Raw genomic sequence first — 20433 nt, forward strand, 5'->3', positions numbered from 1 at the left:
AGTCCTGCAAATACTGCTGAACAGTTGTATTGCTTAGTGTTCCAGGGGCATAAAGAATTTCCAGCTCTAGGAGGCCACATGATTTTGGAAGTGAAAACCACATTACTGGTAATGATTGAACTGGTATTTGGCTTTTTTCCATTGTGACTTTTGTCCTTACTTTCAGTGGGCTTTTCAATAAATAAACTTAATTTTTTTAAACTCCCAGAGACTAATAAGAATTTTTATTTCTAGTTGCAATGGCAAGCACAAATAACATTCAGATCTTATATGAAAATTAGGGGTGGGACTTATTGCCTAAGTGAAGTGTAAGAATAGTAAAGTATGTTCCTATGTCATGTTCAGCCTTTGAAAGTCCATTCATCTGGGGAGGTAGGATGATTTAGTGGGTCAGTGCTTACTGCCTTCTGCAAGATGTAAGTTTTAATATTAAAAAAAAAAAATACGTCTAGCCGTTATGGTTGTGGAGAAAAGCTTCCAACAAAAAACTAAACAGATGCAACAGCGGCACAAGAAGGATAAGTGTTTCACACAGTGCTGCCCTGCAGCAGCTGCAGGAGTGAAATTAAAAAGTTTCTGGTCAGTTTCACTGGTGCTATTAAGAATTCTCTTGATAGACTCAATTGAGGACAACTGTGAAGCTATTTCATGCTGCTCCTTGGGTGAGCTCTGAGCAGCAGTAGAGGTAGCCCCTAGATCTAATAACTGGAGAGCAAGGAATCAAAAGGAATTTATTAAAAAATGGAGGCTAGGATAGTGATGAAGCAACATAGATCCCTACCATCCTTGCAGCAGTTGGCAGTCAGGGAACAGTGAGGGAGAGGGAGTGTCTGTGGCTCATAGAAAAGCAATCAAGAAGAGCTTCACTTTTGTCAGATACCTACTATCTGGATGCTACAAGATGGAGAGTCCCCAAGCAGGGTCCAGGGAGAGCACATTAGTAGGAGTTTAAACACTCTTCCCTTTCTCATCTGCAGAGAAAAGGAAGGACACTGGGCCCCCTCATTTTAGTTTGTCTTCTGGCCTTTAGCTTTAGAATCAGAATCTCCTGGGCCTAATGGCACATGTGGCAACCCATTTTTCCCACTGCTGTCTGTCCACAGCAAGATGTTTGACTCTACCATAAGTTGTCTCCATTGTGGCAGCATCTTTTTTGATTGTCCTGCAATAGGTCATTCTTTGTCCTCTTCTTTTCCCTCCAGGTGGGATCCAATCTAAGATGTACCTTGTGCTTCTGCCACAACATAGCCTGATGACATGGTCAAACCACTGTTGCCATTTCTGTCTGAGTACTGAGTCCTCATTCTGCTGACCTTTGTGGTACACTTCCACATTGTTACACAGTCTCTCCAATTAACTTCCTGTTGTGTACTTCCACCATCTGTTGTCTTTCTGAGGCGTACAATAGTGTTCTGAGGACAATTGCATTATACAATCTCATTTTAGTGTGTACATTTTTCATCTTACTCTGACAGATGTTTGACAAATGGAAAAAAGATCCACTGACTTTGCCAGTTCTTGCCTGCACTTCTTAATGAGCTGTCCATTAGTAGACGTACTTTAAAGATAGATGAAGTTGTGAACTCTTCCATATTCTTCTCCACCAATCACACATCCATCAGTGTTGACAGCATTTTCTTGTTTCCATGATCTTGGTCTTCTGCGTACGGATACAAACTCCCACTTTGGCCACTTCTGCTTTTGTTTGCATTCCATTCAAGTTGGTATCTAAGTCTCGCAGCTTACTCTTGCACAAACAATCTGAGTGCACTAGGCAGCAGCCATTTCTGTTCTCATCCCAAAGTCTATGACCATGCAGAAGAGAAGTGGGGATAGTACACAACCTTGCTGGTAGCAATCTTAAACCATTCCCTGTCACTGATCTGTGTGCTGATGCAGCATGCAGTTTCGTCATACAAAGTGTATATCACATTAACGGTGTTTGCTGGAATTCCATAGTGTCTCAGGATCTTCCAGAGGGCTTTTCTGTGGACCCAATCAAACACCTTCATAAAGTCAAGAAAGTTCTGGCCATTGGGTGTCTGGCAATGTTTTCAAGCTCTGTATATGAACTATTAATAATATAAATTGGGGTGGTTAGAGTTGAGGGTGTGGGAGAGAGCATAAGTATGGTACTGAGAGACTGGGGAAGTGAGGGGAGTGAAAGATAGAGGCAGAGCCAGAGAACATAGTGCAAGGAAAAAGAGAGATGAGCACGTGTAGGGGAAGAAAGAAAAGAGGAAAATGACTGGAAAGCTCCAAGGAAGAGGTGCACTATGATCTCAAGTAGAAAAGAAAGACGTGGAATAAAGATGAAACAAAAGCAAGAGAAGGAGCTACATAAAACGTTGACATGAATATTGTATTAATTGTAACACACAGTAAACAATTATGTGTTCCTTTCATTTCCAGCAGGCCTGGCTTTAGGGGAGTTGCACTGTAGGTATTTTTCACCCTGGCTCTTAGGTTTTGGATAAACTCTTCAAGTCCTGATCATACTAATGTAAACAAATATCTGTTTTCTTTCAGATGCTGGTATTGTAGTATTTTTGTTCAACGAAACAAACAGCTTCAGTTGAACTTTTCATATCCTAAACCATAACCATAATGGAGAAAGAGAAGCAGAGTGCTGTGCACAAACATTCTTGTGGTGTCTTCATTTATGTACTTCAGTGTTGCCAAGGCATCTCACTTTAAACTTTAGTGCATCACTGCAAAGATCTTAAACCCAGTGGGTGAAATACTGTCCCTAATGAAGTATATGAAAGTTTCTCCACTGATACCATTGGGGGGTCAGGATTTTACCCTTTTTTTTTTTTTTACAAAAATTAATTTTATTTCTAAATGCTGCCCTTCCTGGGGATGGACGGGAGACAGTTTTAAGACTTTTCACTTTACACTTTTCATTCCTCTGCAGGTATGTGCAATCCTCGCAACTACAGTGACACCCCTCCAACTTCCAAGAGCACTGTAGAGGAGCTGCATGAACCAATCCCTTCCCTTTTCCGGGCACTCACAGAAGGGGATACTCAGCTGAACTGGAATATTGTCTCCTTCCCTGTAGCAGAAGAACTGTCGCATCATGAGAATCTAGTTTCATTTTTAGAAACAGTTAACCAGCCGCAGCACCAGAACGTCTCTGTTCCAAGCAACACTGTCCACACACCATACTCCAGCGACAAAGGTAACAGTTAGTTGTCTAAAGGCTAAATTCCTAGTTTTACCTTTGTGAAGGGGCCCTAAAAAGGACAAAACATTTTTATTAACCATGCTCAAGTGTGCTAGCCTCCTTAAAGTACAAATAAAAGCCATGGTCCCTGCCCTGAAGAGTTTGGTCTAATTTTTGTCACAGTGGGACAAAGGGGGAGTAACACAACATCATGGGCAAAGGGAGGAGCATATGACAGTCTTGGGCGGGGGGAATGAACCACAAAACAATTTGTCAACATGGAATTTCCCCTCCAAAATGTGGGGTTTGATCAGTTCACACCACTCTAGGTGGGATAATGTAAAATGCTGTCAGAAGCTGAACAAATTGCCTCTTCTGACTCTGAGAAAATCAGACTCAGATCAGGAACTACACCTAATCTATCCCATAGCAATACAGAAGTAGGCTGCTGGAACAGTTTTAAATATGTAGCTTTAAAGAGCTAACAAGGGAAAATTCAGAGAGCTGGTGTTTTTGCTCCTGGATCTGGAATAGAGGTTAAACTCTTGGCTCCAAGATGGCATGTTTTGAGCATCTGAGTGACAAAATGATATTCCAGGTAATACTGGATTAACTATAGATATGAGTAAGTGTTATCTGTTTCTTGGCATTGATGGCATTGATTCAGGGGATGTACGTGATTGGAGGAAGGATGATAAAATATTGATTGCCAGGGGGAAATGATGCCAAATTCAGTTGTTGTGACCTGGAGACTCCTTTTCTGACGGTTGACTTTTTTAAACAGAATTTACAGTATTTTCTCCGACACCCTCCCATGAAACTTAGAGAAACATCGTAAACTGTTCTTTCCTCTTAACTAAATGATTTTTTACCACTTAATTTTTTTAAAAAGAGGAATACCATCTAATTTGTTAGTCATATCTATAAGCAGTGCTGTGATTGGCTTTTTATTGTTTGACTATTGGTAACTTGTGCTGTTCTTCCTGTGCTGGCTCTTTTATTTAACTAATGAAAGGAATACAATTAATATGGACGTATTGCATTTCCATGTAAGTGTGAACCTCTGACCTAGTTTTGTTTCTAAACAAGACTGTTCTTCATTAAATGGAACTCAGAGAGAGACTTTTCTTATTTCCTTTGATTTTAAGGCACATTAAGAAAATAAATTCATTCCAGATGCAGGAAACCATATGGTCAGAAAACATCTAGTTCATATCTGTGTTTGACATTATTAAAATATTTGCTCTCTGGTATTAGAATAATGAAAGTAACAATGTTAAATAGTAAACTGCAGAAAGCCATATGTGCACACAGTACAGTATTTAAAGATGTGAATTATACAATAGAACCTCAGAGTTATGAACACCTCAGGAATGGACCTCTGAATGAACATTATGGTTGTACTTTCAAAAGTTTTCAAGTGAACATTGACTTAATATAGCTTTGAAAATTTACTATGCAGAAGAAAAATCCTGCTTTTAACTGTCTTAATTTCAATGAAGCAAGCACAGAAACAGTTTCCTTACCTAGACAAATCTTTTTTTAAACTTTTTCTTTATTTTTTAGTAGTTTACATTCAACACTGTACTGTATTTGCTCCTCCCCCCCACACACACACAAACACACAGGTTTTTCCCCCCTCTCTGCTTCTGCCTGGTTGCATATTTCCTGTTCAAAATGAGGTGTGTGGTTGACCGGTCAGTTTGTAACTCTGATGTTCGTAACGCTGGAAGGCATTTGTCAATTTTACTTGCTGCCTTTTTGGATTAAAAGTTGGAGTTTTGGGGCGGGATTTTCTCAAGACTTTATGAAAAGGGCAACTTGTTCTAATAACAATTTGCATTTTATTCATAGCGGGAAAGGTCCCAAATCCAGGTGGTTTTTTGTCTATTTCATGAGACTCCCTGTTCCATAAGCAACATTGTATTCAATATGAGGTTCAAAGATCATGCATGCTATTGCTAAATTCCGAGAATGACAATTGGGTTAAACTTAGAAATAGGTACTCAATGCCCCTGATTAATAGGCTATGGTAGGAATTCAGCATAGAAATAAAAGTGAACTTTTTATAGTTAAGAAACTTGAGCAGATCTAATCCTTTTCAGATCTTCAGTGATTGTAGATGGGGAAGGTGTAAAATTGCTTCCAACATCATGTACTTGGAGGAGGAATAAAAACTGCTGGGCAGTATGGACAAACAGATAATATGCTTGTGCGGGAAGGCTTTCGTACAGCTCATGTAAGCACAAGTATTACAAAATACATGTACATACTATTCATACTATAAGTAGGACATACTAACCAACAGCCTGTATTGTTTCAAGCTAAAACATCTACAAGAAAAATGCTCTGCTAGAAATACCAACATATCCTACAGTCAGTGGTGCTCTTCAGTCTACTGAACCTAGGGAGTCCCGTAAAGCCCTGCACATCTAGGGCCCTGGATGCCAAACATCCATCAGTTCCACTAGTAGTGCTGCTAACAATTGTAATGGGGCTACTAGAAAGCCACTTGGGTTCTTTGCATGCTCTGGTTCCTCTCTGCTCAGCTTGTCTGTCTTCTGTGGACACCTGCCATCCGGCACTAGCATTGTATGCTAAGAAGGTATGGCCCAGATATCCTCTTTCTACCTATGCCTCTTTTACTTGTTGCCCATAAGGTGCAATGCTGGCTTCCATATGCCCCCTCCACTTTTTCCCTAACTTTGGAGCTGGGGATGTGTTGTCAATAACTAGAGGTTAGAAAGAGGGGTTGTCGGAGGTGGATGGGACCCAGCTTATTGTATGTTATTTTGTATAGGGTCCCACAAAACTTGGAATGAGCCCTGCCTAAAACTACACTTGCCATATTCTGCCACGCCTCTCTGACTGCCTTGATTCCATACAATGCTTATGCAGAGATTGAAACTAAACTTGTCTGAGGTGTTGGACTTACTATTTTCAGTTCTAGATGAAAAGTATCGCTAGCCCAAGGGACCTCTGAGAGTTGTAATGACAGATACCTCATGAACCACTGGGGCTAGAAAGGACTGCTTTATATTACTGGAAAGCTGGAACTTCCCTTGGTACAAAGCATTCCTTTCTAGCCCTAGCCCATGCAAGCTATTGGACCTTAAAAATCGCATTCTGTTACCCTGCTGCTGATTTCCTCACGCCCAGCTTGACTCTGACACTTTAGATATTATTTTGAACTACGGGAACTAGTGATAATTGTTCATACCAAGGGTTGTCAACTCTTTAGTCAGAACTTCAAGCTGTTTTTCTGGGAATCACATTTTTTGTTCTACATATTTAGCTTAAACTCCTTTTTGGTGGCCTCAGAGCTCAGAACTTGCAGTTCAGTACCTTTTAGAATGAACTTAATTGTCACAGGTGATGACAGAATCTTGGCAGCAGGAGGAAGGATAGCAGAGTATCTTTTGGCAGCTGATGAAACAAAATCCGTAGTGCAGTGAAGGGTGTCTTGACATTAACCATTGGTTACTCTCTGGATGGGCTCTGAATTCACCCTCTTCTGGAACCCGAACCAAGTAAGAGAGTTTGTCACCAATAGTGTATCTAGCTTACTGGATACAACAGGTGGATGTTGAAATAGGTCTCTCTTTTATCATCCTTAATTACCAGAAAATTGTATACTGGTTTATTTTAATAATATATTTACTTCTTTTGTTAAGTGCTTTGATCTACTGATGAAAAGCACTGTATATGACTACCTAATTATTTTCTCTTACAAAAAATGTATTGTCTCTCTTTCATTTGCTGGCAACGCTGTAAATATAGTTTGGCTTGGAGAGGATCAGAAGAATTTTTCATCTCATAGATAAGATTTTAAAGACAAATATTGTATATCAGACTTGGTGTGCTCTGAACTTGTGACTTCCCAAAGTCCTCTGCTGTGTAGTTCTTTTATAATTATTGCTTGCACTGGAAAACATGAAGATTATATCAACATGCTGATGGAAACATGATGCTGTCTTGTTTTGATTACTTTGAATTCAGACTTTTTTTTACGTTATTCTCTGCCACACACACCTCCCTTTATTCTGAATTAAAAAAAAAAAATCTTCATTTTCTGAGATAGTGAGTTATTTATCTGCAGTATTTTCTTCCCCTGAGAACTCTGTCTTCCACATTCCTTTTTGGACATATGTGAAAATTGTTAAAATGCTAATGAAAGAACTGTTACTGCAATAAGTAACATCCTTTTATCTACAGTGAGACAGTCAAGTGGGTGTTTTACATAATTGGTTCTTGAAATTGACAACAGTTAAATAGATTTTCCAGAATACATTGTGAACCTGTAGCTGTAACCTTTTTTACATGGCCACATTTCACAAGTCCAAGAAAGAATCATTTTAGATAAGGGCTCCTGAACTTGCTAGAAGCAACAGGCAGAATTCCATTGCCTGTCATATGCGAACAAAGATTTGTTCTTGAACTGCTGGAGAAGAGATAGTCAGTGATGTAGCAGAAACAGTGTGCTTTCTTTTTTCTGCATCAGACAACTTGTTTTGTTTCTTTATTCAAGATTCTTTGCTCAAGATATTTAAGACCAAAGCAGGCTGTAAGAACTTCAAAAAGATCTCACAAAACTAAGTGATTGGGCCGCAAAATGGCAAATGAAATTTAATGTGGATAAATGTAAAGTAATGCGCATTGGAAAAAATAATTCCAACTATACATACAATATGATGGGGGTTAATTTAGCTACAACTAATCAGGAGAAAGATATTGAAGTCGTCTTGGATAGTTCTCTGAAGACGTCCACGCAGTATGCAGCAGCAGTCAAAAAAGCAAACAGCACGGTAGGAATAATTTAAAAAGGGATCGAGAATAAGACAGAGAATATCTTATTGCCCTTATATAAATCCATGGTACGCCCACATCTTGAATACTGTGTACAGATGTGGTCCCTTCATCTCAAAAAAGATATACTGGCATTAGAAAAGGTTCAGAAAAGGGCAACTAAAATGATTAGGGGTTTGGAACGGGTCCCATATGCGGAGAGATTAAAGACGCTAGGACTTTTCAGCTTGGAAAAGAGGAGACTAAGGGAGAATATGATAGAGGTATATAAAATCATGAGTGGTGTGGAGAAAGTGAATAAGGAAAAGTTATTTACTTGTTCCCATAATATAAGAACTAGGGGCCACCAAACAAAATTAATGAGCAGCAGGTTTAAAACAAATAAAAGGAAGTTCTTCTTCACACAGCGCACAGTCAGCCTGTGGAACTCCTTGCCTGAGGAGGTTGTGAAGGTTAGGACTATAACAAGGTTTAAAAGAGAAATGGGTAAATTCATGGAGGCTAAGTCCATTAATGGCAATTAGCCAGGATGGGTAAGGAATGGTGTTCCTAGCCTCTGTTTGTCAGAGGGTGGAGATGGATGGCAGGAGAGAGATCACTTGATCATTATCTGTTAGGTTCACTCCCTTTGGGGCACCTGGCATTGGCCACTGTTGGTAGACAGGATACTGGGCTGGGTGGACCTTTGATCTGACCCAGTATGGCCATTCTTATGTTCTATTCCATTGTTATGAGAGATTTTCAAATGCAGAGAAGAGGGGAGGATCCCAATACATATTCACAGATGATTTGGTCTCCTTCAAGGAAGGAATTGGCGACTAGGACTATTAAAAGCCAACTCAAACAAAAAGCTTCCCATTCCTGAGAAATAACCATTTTTGAAATTGTATATTTTGTTAACTTTTAGGTCTCCTTTATCAATCTTTAAGTATAAATTTGCAATTTCAAGGTAAGGAGGAAAACAAGTCCAACTCCATCATTTGTAGAGGTGCTATATCTTGATTGTAATAAAGCTTTTGACAGTCTCACATGACCCATTGTTCTCATGAACAAATTAGGGAAATATGGTCCAAAGATTAAATTACTATAAAAGATGGGTGAAAAACTAGTTGAAAGACTGAGTTGTCTTTGTTCGCTGTCAAATTGGGAGGGTGTATCTGGTGGGGTCCTATAGAGGTGTGTCCTGGACCCAGTTCTATTAAATATTTTTATAATGACTTGGATAATGGAGAGTATGCTCATAAAATTTTCAGATGTGACATCAAGATGGGAGAAATTGCAATCGCTTTGGAGGACAGGATTAGAATTCAAAAGGACCTTGAAAAGTTGAAGAATTGATCTGAAATCAGCAAGATGAAATTTAGTAAAGACCAACACAAAGTACTTCACTTAGGAAGGAAAAATCAGATTCACAACATCAAAGTAGGGAATAACTGGCTAGGCAGCAGAACTGCAGAAAGGGATCTGGGGTTACAGTGGATCACAAAATGAATGTCAGCAATGTGATGCAGTTACAAAAAAGGCTAATATCATTCTGGCATGTATTAACAGCAGTATCATCTATAAGACACAGGAAGTAATATCCACACTCTGTTTGGTATGAGGGAGGCCTCCTCTGGAGTACTGTGTCAAGTTTTGGATGCCATGCTTTAGGAAGGATGTGGACAAATTGGAGAAGAGTCCAAAGGAGAACAACAAAAATTATAAAAGATTTAGAAAAACCTGACCTATGAGGAAAGGTTAATAAAAACTGGGCATGTTTAGTCTTGAGGGAAGAAAACTGAGTGGGGACCTGATAAGTCGTCAAATATGCTAAGGGCTGTTATAAAGAGGATGGCAATCAATTGTTCTCCATTTCCACTGAAGGTAGGAAAAGAAGTAATGGTCTTAATCTGCAGCAAAGAAGATTTAGGTTAGATATTAGGGAAATCTAACTATAAGGATAGCTGTGTTTCAAAGAGTGGCTGTAGAATCCCCATTATTGGAAGTTTTAAGAACAGGTTGGACAAACACTAGTGAGGGTATATTTGGTCCTGCCTCAGCACAAAGGGATGAACTAGATGACCTCTCAAGCCCTACATTTCAATGATTCTATGATTTGGTATGGATTAAGGATGGTGTCAATAGAGATTCCATAACTTATAAAAAGTTTCTTAATAGTTCATAATAAATCACTGGCAAATGGGAAACTGAAATCTGTATCCTGGAAACAAAGATCTTTCCTCCCTAATGTGCACATTGGTTGTTACTGTAGTTATTCAGAAGTGCTGGGCTGCTGTTTGCTTTTTCCCAAGAGACATGACCTTTGTTTTTGGAGTGAGGAGAAATGTCTGATTATATTAAGAACTATGTGGACTTCAGCAAACAAATCTATAAAATGTATACAGTGGTGTTGTGGCTGTGTCCATCCCAGGATGTTAGAGAGACATGGTGGGTGAGGCAATATATTTTATTGGACCCACTTCTGTTGGTGAGAGAGACAAACTTTTGAGCTTACATAGAGCTCTTCTTCTGGTCTGGGAAACATACTCAGAGTGTCGCAGTTAAATACAAGATGGAACAGATTGTTTAGCATAAGTAGTTAACACATATTTCAAGGGACATTCAAGGTTAAGTGGCCTATTAACCAAATAAAATCACTACAGTCTCAAATGAACTCACACAGGAAAATGATAAAACATAAAAGCACCATATCACCTGTAGGTGAACACTTTTCACAAAGTGATCACTCTGTAGCTTGGTCTACACTACATACTTACTTAGGTATAACTATGTTGCTCAGGGGGTGTGAAAAATCCACACTCCTGAGCGATGTAGTTATACTGACCTTAACCCCACGTGTAGACAGTGCTATGTCAGCGGGAGATCTTCTCCCGCCAACTTAGCAGCTGCATCTCACAGAGGTAGAGTTATTAAGCTGAGGGGAGAGCTCTCTCCCATCAGCTTAGAGCATCTTCACCAGATGCACTACAGTGGCATTGTGCTAATGTAAATTTGTAGGTCGACCTGCCCTATATCTGACCTATTAGTCCTCATCCTCAAAGGAAACTTGCAAAACTCTTTCAAAGGACAAGCCTGGAAGCTTAAATTCATAACTTTGCTAGACACTAAATCATGGAGTGAATAGAGACACTGGATTTATGGCTTATTACAACAATCTGTAACCCATTAACAACCCCCACAGTTGCACCCCCTTCTTTTTCCCACTATGACTGGTGGGGTGTTAACCAACTACTTCACCTTGAATGGTCCCTCCAAATATAGGTTAACGACTATTGCTGAACAATGTATTGCACCTTATGTTTAGCTGTGACACTGAATATGTTTCCCAGACCTGAACAAGAGCTCTATGTAGGTTCAAAAGCTTGTCTCTCTCACTCACAGAAGGTGATCCAATAAAAATATGTATAAAATAGTAGCTCAGAATTTGGGATGTCTCTCTAATCCATCACTTTCTTTTTTTCTTTAATTGGCATGTGCCTTGACACATTGCCCAAAATTTTTTTAGTACTAGAGACTAGGTATTAGTATTTGCTGACTAAGAAAAGGCTGTTCCCCATTAATTGATCTCCTACTTGTATTTGACCCCTCCACAGCAGAGCTGGAAACCTCAGTCTAATTGCTAGATAGTGTAAGCTTTCACTAACCCCTGGCACAGGGAAGCCAGAAGAGTGAGCTTGTTGGGGATACTGCAAAGAGAAGTTTACTGCTAGGATCAACATTAACAGATGGAAAGCTAAAGATGATGCTATGAGCATCCAGGAAGGTAGTCTGGCATTTGGGATGGAATTTAAGGTGGCAAATGGGAGAGTTGGAGTTGGTATGGGCATCGCCCGGAAGCAATCTAACAATTTTTCAGTTAAGAGCTGGATTGGTAGTCTGTGGTAATAAAATACTATAGAATAGAGAAACGATGGAACTAATGAGACATGATTACACACACACACACACACACACACACACAATTACTTGCCTGTTAAAGCAGCTTGAACACTTGGTATTTCACAAAAATTCTGTTAAAAATACTTTTAGCTTGCACAAGTAAGCACTCAACTCAGGAAATGCCAAAAATAGGTTTGCTTTTGCAATCTTATCTCTGCTCCCTCATGTATGTAGTTGGACTGTATTGGAATCCATGACCATACTGTTTTTCAAGCAATACAATATTCCTTTTGTTTTTTGTATACTCCTCAATATAAACCTGCAGCATCTTGCAGTGCTGAGTAGAGCAGAGTTCATGAAAATCAGGCTTTTTAAAGGGGGTACATCTACACTGCAGCTGGGAGGGCACTTCCCAGTATGAGTAGCTAGACAAGCACTAACTTTGCTTGAGCTAGCATAGCAAAAATAACAGTGTAGCCAGGGGTAGCACAGGTGGCAGCTTGGACTAGCTGCCTAAGTATGTATCCATGGGGTCCGGGCGGGTCTGTCTACCTGTGCTGGCAAGCATGATCCAAGTTGCAGTGTAGGCGCACCCAAGACATTTGGTGATTGAGGCAAGGGCTCCTGTGTAGCCCTGCCTTATCCACTCTGCATTTTACAATTTGCTCCTTGTAATGGTGCAAAAAGTGGCATGACCATGTACTTGAGAAATAGTATATGATCATAGAAGTAAAGACTACGGTACTCCCTACAAGGGGGTTGAGATCCACAATATGAAAAAAGAATCCAGGCTGGTAGAGTAGGCCTTACGTTCTCACCTCTTCTCCTCTCCTTCCCCTTCCGTTTCCCCCGTGGCACGTAGTTTGAATGACTTGCACTCAAACATCTGACAGCTAGATACTTAACTAAAGTAATCTTTTAAATATTTTTCTCCCTTTGTTTAGAAAACATGTGCACTGTGGTCTATTTTGATGACTGCATGTCAATACATCAGTGCAAGATCTCTTGTGAGTCCATGGGAGCATCAAAATACCGGTGGTTTCACAATGCCTGCTGTGAGTGTATTGGGCCAGAATGTATCGACTATGGCAGTAAAACTGTAAAATGTATGAACTGCATGTTTTGAAGCAGAGAACCTGTATAATAGTAATGTGGAGGCCAAAGCAACGTCTCTTAATTAAAAAGGTGGGGATTGGAAGTATTGCATTATGGGATATGTTCTGGGAACAACTAAACATGAATGATTTGAGAAAAGATGTATAAAATTCAAAGCATAGCTGTATTTTTTTTTAATCCTGTAAACAATGCTAATTGGCAAATGTTTCAACTGTTATGTTTATTTTTTCCTTATTCTTAGTCGAGTAGCATAGCCATCCTCATGCTTCCTGTCCTGATTGTTTTGCTTTGATCTGAATATATTGCCTTTTCTCATTTTCAGAATGTAATGTCGTATTTAGCAATTCAGAATAGTGAAGCCTCAACAAGATTCCCATTATTTAGAAGTTCCACAAGTGCTCAAATAGATAATGCTCTTGTTTTATACCTCTCCAGTATAAGAGCCATAAGACTCCAGTGGCTTATAGTCTTACACCAGTGGCCCAGACTCCTATTGTGAAAAGGATGTCCTCAAAAATAAGAAAACAAATTTTTTTTCAACTTCAAAACAGGCGCTGTAATAGATAAAATCCCAGCTTCTTAGCAGGCCACACTACCCACTACAATACCATGAATGTGACATCATTCCTCCAGCTGTTATATGCCTCCATTCCTGCAGGCAAGGTATTGCATTTCATAAAGAAATCTTGTTGCCGTCAATGCGCTCTTCTTATAAACCAAAATAAAGCTGGTAAGTTTAGTCATGTCCACGTGCTATTGCACTCTTTGTGGGTTGTCTTGTCCCTGGAAACTCAGTGCGGTGCTGCAAATTTGCAAGGTGGTTGTTATGAACAGACAAAATAGCTTGTATAAACTGGGAATTAAACTGAGTGTCCTAGTAAGCTCAGCAAGGTTATTTGTTGAGTAGCTGGCAGATGTCACATTACCACACTTGGTACTGCTCTGTGGAACACTTATTCTAACTTTGGTTTTGCTTTGAGGTTGATTTTGATTCAGATTTATGATATAAAAGGGCTTAATGGAGAAGTAATTGTCCTCTGAGACAAATGAGCATTCTCTGAATATGGAATACTTTGTCCATTTTGCTGTGTTTTAATATATGGAGTAGTAGGCAACTGCAAATTATAAGGTAATTACTGTGGTACCATTAGGTTTTTCCTGTGGTGATGGCATAGAAACCACAAGAATAAAGTCTGAGTACAATTGTGATCTTGCCAGAAACTCATGATAGTGTTTATAACAATAACTTTTTTTAAGTTTACTAATTTTTTATATAGATGGATTTGACTATTCCTGTTTCTCCCTCTCGCCTCCACCTCTCATGGTCACACTGACTCCTACCAACATGTTCCTCAACACCGAGATCAGTTTTTTCAACTCTCATTTTATTTGAAAAATTGGCTTGGGAATTTTTAGTTATCCTGATACATACAACTCTTCAAATAAGAAAAATCTAAACATGGCTGCTGTTGTGCAGGGCTTAAGTTTTTAAACTCTTTTCCAGGTATTACTTGAAAGCTGGAGGTTTGCTTAAACTTTTAAACTGGTGGTAAACAAAATTTCTTCCTATTTAAAGTTGGGATTTATGGGAGAAAGTTTTGAATTCATGGTTTCTGGACGAAGGGCAAAGATCAGCCTAAACTGAAGGAAATGTTATTTCTTCTTCTATTATGGTTTGTTCCTTGCATCTTTTCCATTTTTTGTGCAGAGAAATTCCTCATGAATTTCTTATAGTGAAGGGGGAGAGAGGATATGCTTATGTTGTGAGTATCTGTATTTTGTGTTCTTGAGGATTTCTGATCAAGATCTAATAAAACTTTTTTCAAGTGTCCCTGCAAATCAGTGGCACACTGAAGGCTTTGAGTTATCATATACTGAATTATTTGAAATGTAAAATATTATGGTTTCGGAATCTTAAAATGAATCAAGATTGATTATCTATTTGGGACCCTGTTGCGTGGATTTATGACATCACCCTTCTTTACTTTATGATTTTACTTCAAGATCAAATAGGAGGGATAGAGAGGTTGTGTGTGGAGGGAGACAGAACCTCTGTTTTAAAGCGTTAAATGTCCATAAAAATCATGGAAAATCACAAAAGGTAAATTTTTGTTTGTGTAATACCTTTAAAAGTTTTTGCTTGTGAGGACAGTCCACTTTAAATTAGGTTTGCTCTATTTTTGTAATGTATGATGCTCTCCAGAGAGTCTGTGCTGTAAACTCAGTGCATATGCAAATGATCTATGGCAACATCAGATGTATTTTCTTATATTTCATTTGTTTAAACAAGTATTTTAATAAATAATGAGACATTATTGGGTTGTGTGGTTCTTTTATCACTGCTGCTTCTTCCTAAGCTATCAGGGCAAAAGCTTTTAATGGAGTTGAAGTATAAATTTGATTTAGTGATTTCACTAATTTTAATCCTATTACTGTAGTCTCAGTTGGTAACTTTATTTTTCTTAAGATGTAGTGACAAAGTGCTTTTTTAGCAGCTGGAAAATTGTTTTACAGTTAAAATTGTAATTTTGCTTCTAACTGAATGTATTTACTTTATATAAAATATGAAACCTACAAAATGCAATTCGAGTTACATTCTGAAATTGTCTTATCTATGAAAATCCCATTATAGGAGAATACGATGTAATTTACATGGCATGGAGGGAAAAATAATAAATATTTTATTGTTGGGACACATCTCACTTAGGCTCTGATTGTAGGAAAGCACTTAAACTTGGGGTTGAAGTGAAGCATATGTGTAAGTACCTTGCTGAACTGGTATCTTATCCAGTTGAAACATCTGGGCAACTTATATAATTAAACACTCACAATAAAATTGTAAATCCTTAAACTTTAAGTACTCAATAAAAAATGCCCTTGTGTAACAATCAGTGGTATAAATCCCAGGTAAATTCTTGATCCACTAAATTCTCTTTGTTGCTATCTGTGGCTCCACTAATTAGGTGCCTGGACCCTGGAGTACTAGATGTACATGTAAGGTGAAGTGGTGACTTTGGGGGGGAATAGGGAGTAGGTAGGAGGGGGCAGTGGGTGAGAAGAGTGGGTGGGGGGAATTTGGGACGTGCAGGGCTGTGGCGGCCAGAGAAAGAGGCGACTTTCCCCAGCTCCAGGGATGCAGCTGCCAGGGAAAGATGGCCCACCTTCCCAGCCTCAGCTCTGTCGATGCTGTGGCGGGGCAGAGAACCCCCTCCTTCCCAGCCGCAGCTCGGGGGGCAGCTGCGGTGGGGGAGAGAGGGAGAGACTCCCCTCTTTCCCAGCCCCAACTCGGGGACTGCCCCAGCGGGGGAGAGAGGGCACATCTATTGCATTACAAAGGTAAGACTACTGATATTAAAATATGGGTTGGGTGCTTCTATTTGTAGAACAAAAAAACCATAATTAGTATTAATTTTTTTTTATATAGTGCTTTTATCCAAAGCGCTTTACAATAGTTAGCTAATGATACAAACAACATTTGGAACGATCATTAAGTGGTCCACTGAGACCCTCAGCAATTTTCAAGTGGTCCACGAAAAAAAAAGTTTGAGAACCACTGCCCTAGGAAACATCCACTGCACTTTCCTGTTCTTAAGTAATGGATATAAGGGGTAATCACCTCACCACATCTATAACAAGAACTGGATTTATAGTTGCGGGGCTCACCAGTTCCTACTGTTGCTATTTTCTGAGTGAGTGGATTCTTTAGCCTTTTTTGTTTGAATGGGAAGAATGTTTTTACAATCTATTTACCAGGAAAAATTGGTACTAGAAGTTGTTACTTCGCATGGCTGAGATAGTGCTGATGGCATGAGCTGTTCTAACAAGCAGGGTGTGAGTCTGGTGGGTGACACTCATCCATGGCAAGTATAAAAAATGCCTGGGGTAAAGTATGTAGCTTTCAGACAAATCTGATACATACAACATAGGGTTGCCAAAATTCACCCTGTCCTTATTGTTCCCTTATATGTATTTTAAAGATTTCTTATTCTTCTAGAAGTTGTTTGAAAGAGAGAGGTCTAAGCTGTGTAACTCCATAACGCTAACGAGAGTTGTATAGATAAAGCTTGATATGTTGAGTAGATCATTTTTGGTCTATAGCTGCTTTAACTCTGGGATTTACTGTCAGTTTGTCCCCAAACTTTTGCAAACTAGTGATATTTACATATATCTTTACATATATACAAATATATCTTTTCACAGGCTTTCCTTTACTCTTATAAAATGTGTATGCCAAGATTTAAGGTGAATGCAAAAATCACACTCAGCCAAGGGAAAATTAAATGTTGTCTAATGCAATGCTTGCCATTATAGCTTGCATGTAGTCTTTTGTGTTTGTGTTTTGTATGTCAGGTTAGCCACTGTCCTAAATCAGATCTGCCTTTGTTACTGCATACTTGGGTTGCTGGCAAGAGTTAAGTAGTCTCTCTATGGATTGTGTGCATGGAAGTTATTCTGGAATAAGGCAGGCTGTGAACTTGGACACTATAGCTATTCCAAAATAGCTTCCTGTGTGCACACTTTATTATTCCAGAATAAAAGTGTTCACATGGGGATACACATGGAAAACTTATTCTGGAGTAGCTATGCTGGTCAATTTCCCCATGTAGCCAGTAACACTGAGTGTTCAACATTTTAGAGAAGTATCTAGAAGTGATAGTTCAGTCCGTTCATCAGAACCCGACATTTCCATTTCAAGGTAGGTGAAGGGGTGATAAGTCTTTGAAGTTGGTTTCATGCATAACTTTCTCTTTTTGGGTGCTAAGTAATCTGCCAAATATCATCAGAATGTTCTTACCTCACTAAACATTCTCCTTGCTCCTCCCTGAGCAAAATGGGGACAGACTTCAGTAAGCTCCCCTTTCCCAATCTTGCTGAGCAGCCAACTAGCTGACTCCCATGCCCTGTTCTTCATCAGCTGAAGATGAAGAAGAGGGCATGGGATGCCCTCAACTGAATATGGAAAGGCAGCCTCAGGCAACCTTCTGCCTTTTAGCAACCACGGCACCAGTTCATATCACTTTCTTGATTCAGGGGCCAAGCAGCAGAGGTAGCCTCTGTTACTTTTCTCCCCGGCAGCAGGGACAGAATTGAGCCTGATCCTATAATGTAAACTGGTTGGGGTCTTCGTATTGAAGTAGTTCTTTTCCAAGGGTGCAGGCAGCCTATCTTCAACAAGTTAATCTGTAGCCAGAGCACTATAAAATAAAATCGTTAAGTAAGCTGTTCTTGCAAGCACTCTTTAAAAGCATCTTTTTAATTGACCAAATATAATAGTATTGTAGTTTGACCATGGCAAAATGTCTTGACCTTTATTTAAATCAATGGATAGTTTTTAAACTGCTGCACTAGAAAACAACAATAATAGTGAATTTAAGGGCAAGGAGGGAGAAATTAAAAGTTACTTCACAAAAATGGCCTCTTAAAGCAACAACTTCCAAAAAATGCCAACAGCAATAACATTAGGAAAAGAGGCTTCCTCTAGCTCCTCCAAAAATCATTTTCTACTTGTGCGTACTAGTTCTTATTTCTTTCCAAATCTGCCAGCATCTTGTCTGCTCCTGTTCAGAGAAATCTGTACTCGCTGACCATGTACTCTTTCTGCGAGTGGTATCTTATTCTGTTTTGGCCACTGCTTTACCTAAGACCACCTTAGCTATTTCAAAATTTTTGTTAACTGACAAATTAGAAAGTGTACCAGGATTCTTAGAGCTGTCACATTATTGCGTTCCTTAGTATTGGCATTATCCAAAAAGCTACTCCCAAGTTATCCGCATTGTAGATTTTAAACTTAATAGTAACTAGACAAACTCAGTGCAAAATGTAACTGCCATTAAATGTAAAATTTAAAAGTAGCAGTAAAGTCTTAATGGAGTTAATCAAACTTCAGTTTCCATCAAGGATTTACGGCAGGTTTGCTGTCACACAGGGATTTTTTTTCACCTTATCAGAACGTATATTTTATTATGTTATGATATATCGCAGAATTCAACTCTCACTTGATACAAGGGGTTTGCTGCCGGGAGCACAGCTAAGCCATGTGTTTTTTCTACACTGAAACATGAGGAAATATGAACATACTTACTTGAGCCCTTATGCTTGAGGTTGAATTAATTTCCATCAGTTGTGTAATACTTTTCACTTTATATATAGCTCCTTTGATTAGAAGAGCTCAGTTCTTTACAAAGGGTTTGATGCTCACATTACAAATGGCAGGGAGGAAGACCTGTGACACAGGTAGGACTGGTCAGATAGAGTGGGTACCAGTCAATAATTGAACCTAGCTGTCTTTGCCAGTCCTCTGCACTAGCAACTAGACTTGCTGCCTTCCTGAGGAGAGTTGGCGCTTTCAGTTGCTTTAAAAAATGTATGCTAGTTTTGTTAACAAAATATCATGCAGCAAATCTATTCCTGTAGTCTTCCCAGCTGCCAGCAAGTGGAGATGTATGGCATCCCTGGGATCAAATTAAAAATGGAGAATAATTAAATGAATCTTTAACTCCTGATAACTGAGCTTATCAAAACTGAGGGCCAGAACCTGCAATGTTCTCTTGAGGTTTTTTTTGTTTTTTGTTTTTTTTGGGGGGGGGGGGGGAAGGGGTTCAGGATATTTTCACTATCTGTCTAGTATTGTTAAATTATGGGGTGGGTGGGTGTTTTTTAAGGCAATTGTCATTGAGGATCCAAATGTGAATTGATTCTGCAATTCTCTTAAGGCAGTTTCCTTTCTTTTTTCCCCTTCCCCTTTCTCCACAAGCTGAGAGATGAATGGTGACCACCTCTGATCAGGAGTTGTGATCTTCTCCAGTGCACATAAGAACATAAGATTGGCCATCTAGCACAGTATCCTGTCTTCCAACAGTGGCCAGTACCAGAAACTTGAGAGAGAGAGTGAACAGAGCAGAGCAATTTATCAAGTGAACTATCCCTTGTTGTCCAGTTCCAGCTTCTAGTAGAAGTTTAGGGACAGCAAAAGCATGGGGTTGCATCCGTGATCATCTTGGCTCATAGCCATTGATGGACCTTTCCTCCATCAACTTATCTAATTCTTTTTTGAACCCAGTTATACTTTTGGCCTTCACAGCATCCGCTGGCAACAGTTCCACAAGATTGACTGTGTCTTCTGTGAAGAACTATTTCCTTATGTTAGTTTTACACCTCCCATCTTTTAATTTCATTGGGTGACCCTGGCTTGTGTTGTATGAAGAGGTAAATAACACTTCCTTGTTCAGTTTCTCCATACCATTTGTGATTTTATAGACCTCTGTAATATCCCCCCTCAGTCATTTTTTTCTTAGCTGAATAGTCCCATTCTTTTTAATCTGTCTTCATATGGAAGCTGTTCCATACCCTTAATCGTTTTCATTGCCCTTTTCTGTACTTTTTCCAGTTCTAATACACCTTTTTTGAGATGGGGTGATCAGAACTGCATGCAGTATTCCAGGGGTGGGCGTATCATGGAT

The 20433-nt window shown here is 39.3% G+C and overlaps 1 protein-coding gene across 1 annotated transcript in view; it reads left to right on the top strand.

The window, feature by feature from the left end:
* The window catches only part of TWSG1 (twisted gastrulation BMP signaling modulator 1), a 39363-nt gene extending 24075 nt beyond the window's left edge, over positions 1 to 15288 (top strand). The window contains exons 4-5 of the mRNA XM_084621818.1: positions 2918 to 3184; positions 12802 to 15288. Of these exons, the coding sequence (XP_084477944.1) occupies positions 2918 to 3184; positions 12802 to 12983 (449 nt within the window). The 3' untranslated portion in view covers positions 12984 to 15288. The remainder of the gene's footprint in view (positions 1 to 2917; positions 3185 to 12801) is intronic.
* The last annotated feature ends 5145 nt before the right edge of the window (positions 15289 to 20433 follow it).

The sequence above is a fragment of the Lepidochelys olivacea genome (assembly GCF_965140295.1).
Source record: "Lepidochelys olivacea isolate rLepOli2 genome assembly, chromosome: 2".
Taxonomy (NCBI): Eukaryota; Metazoa; Chordata; order Testudines; family Cheloniidae; genus Lepidochelys; species Lepidochelys olivacea.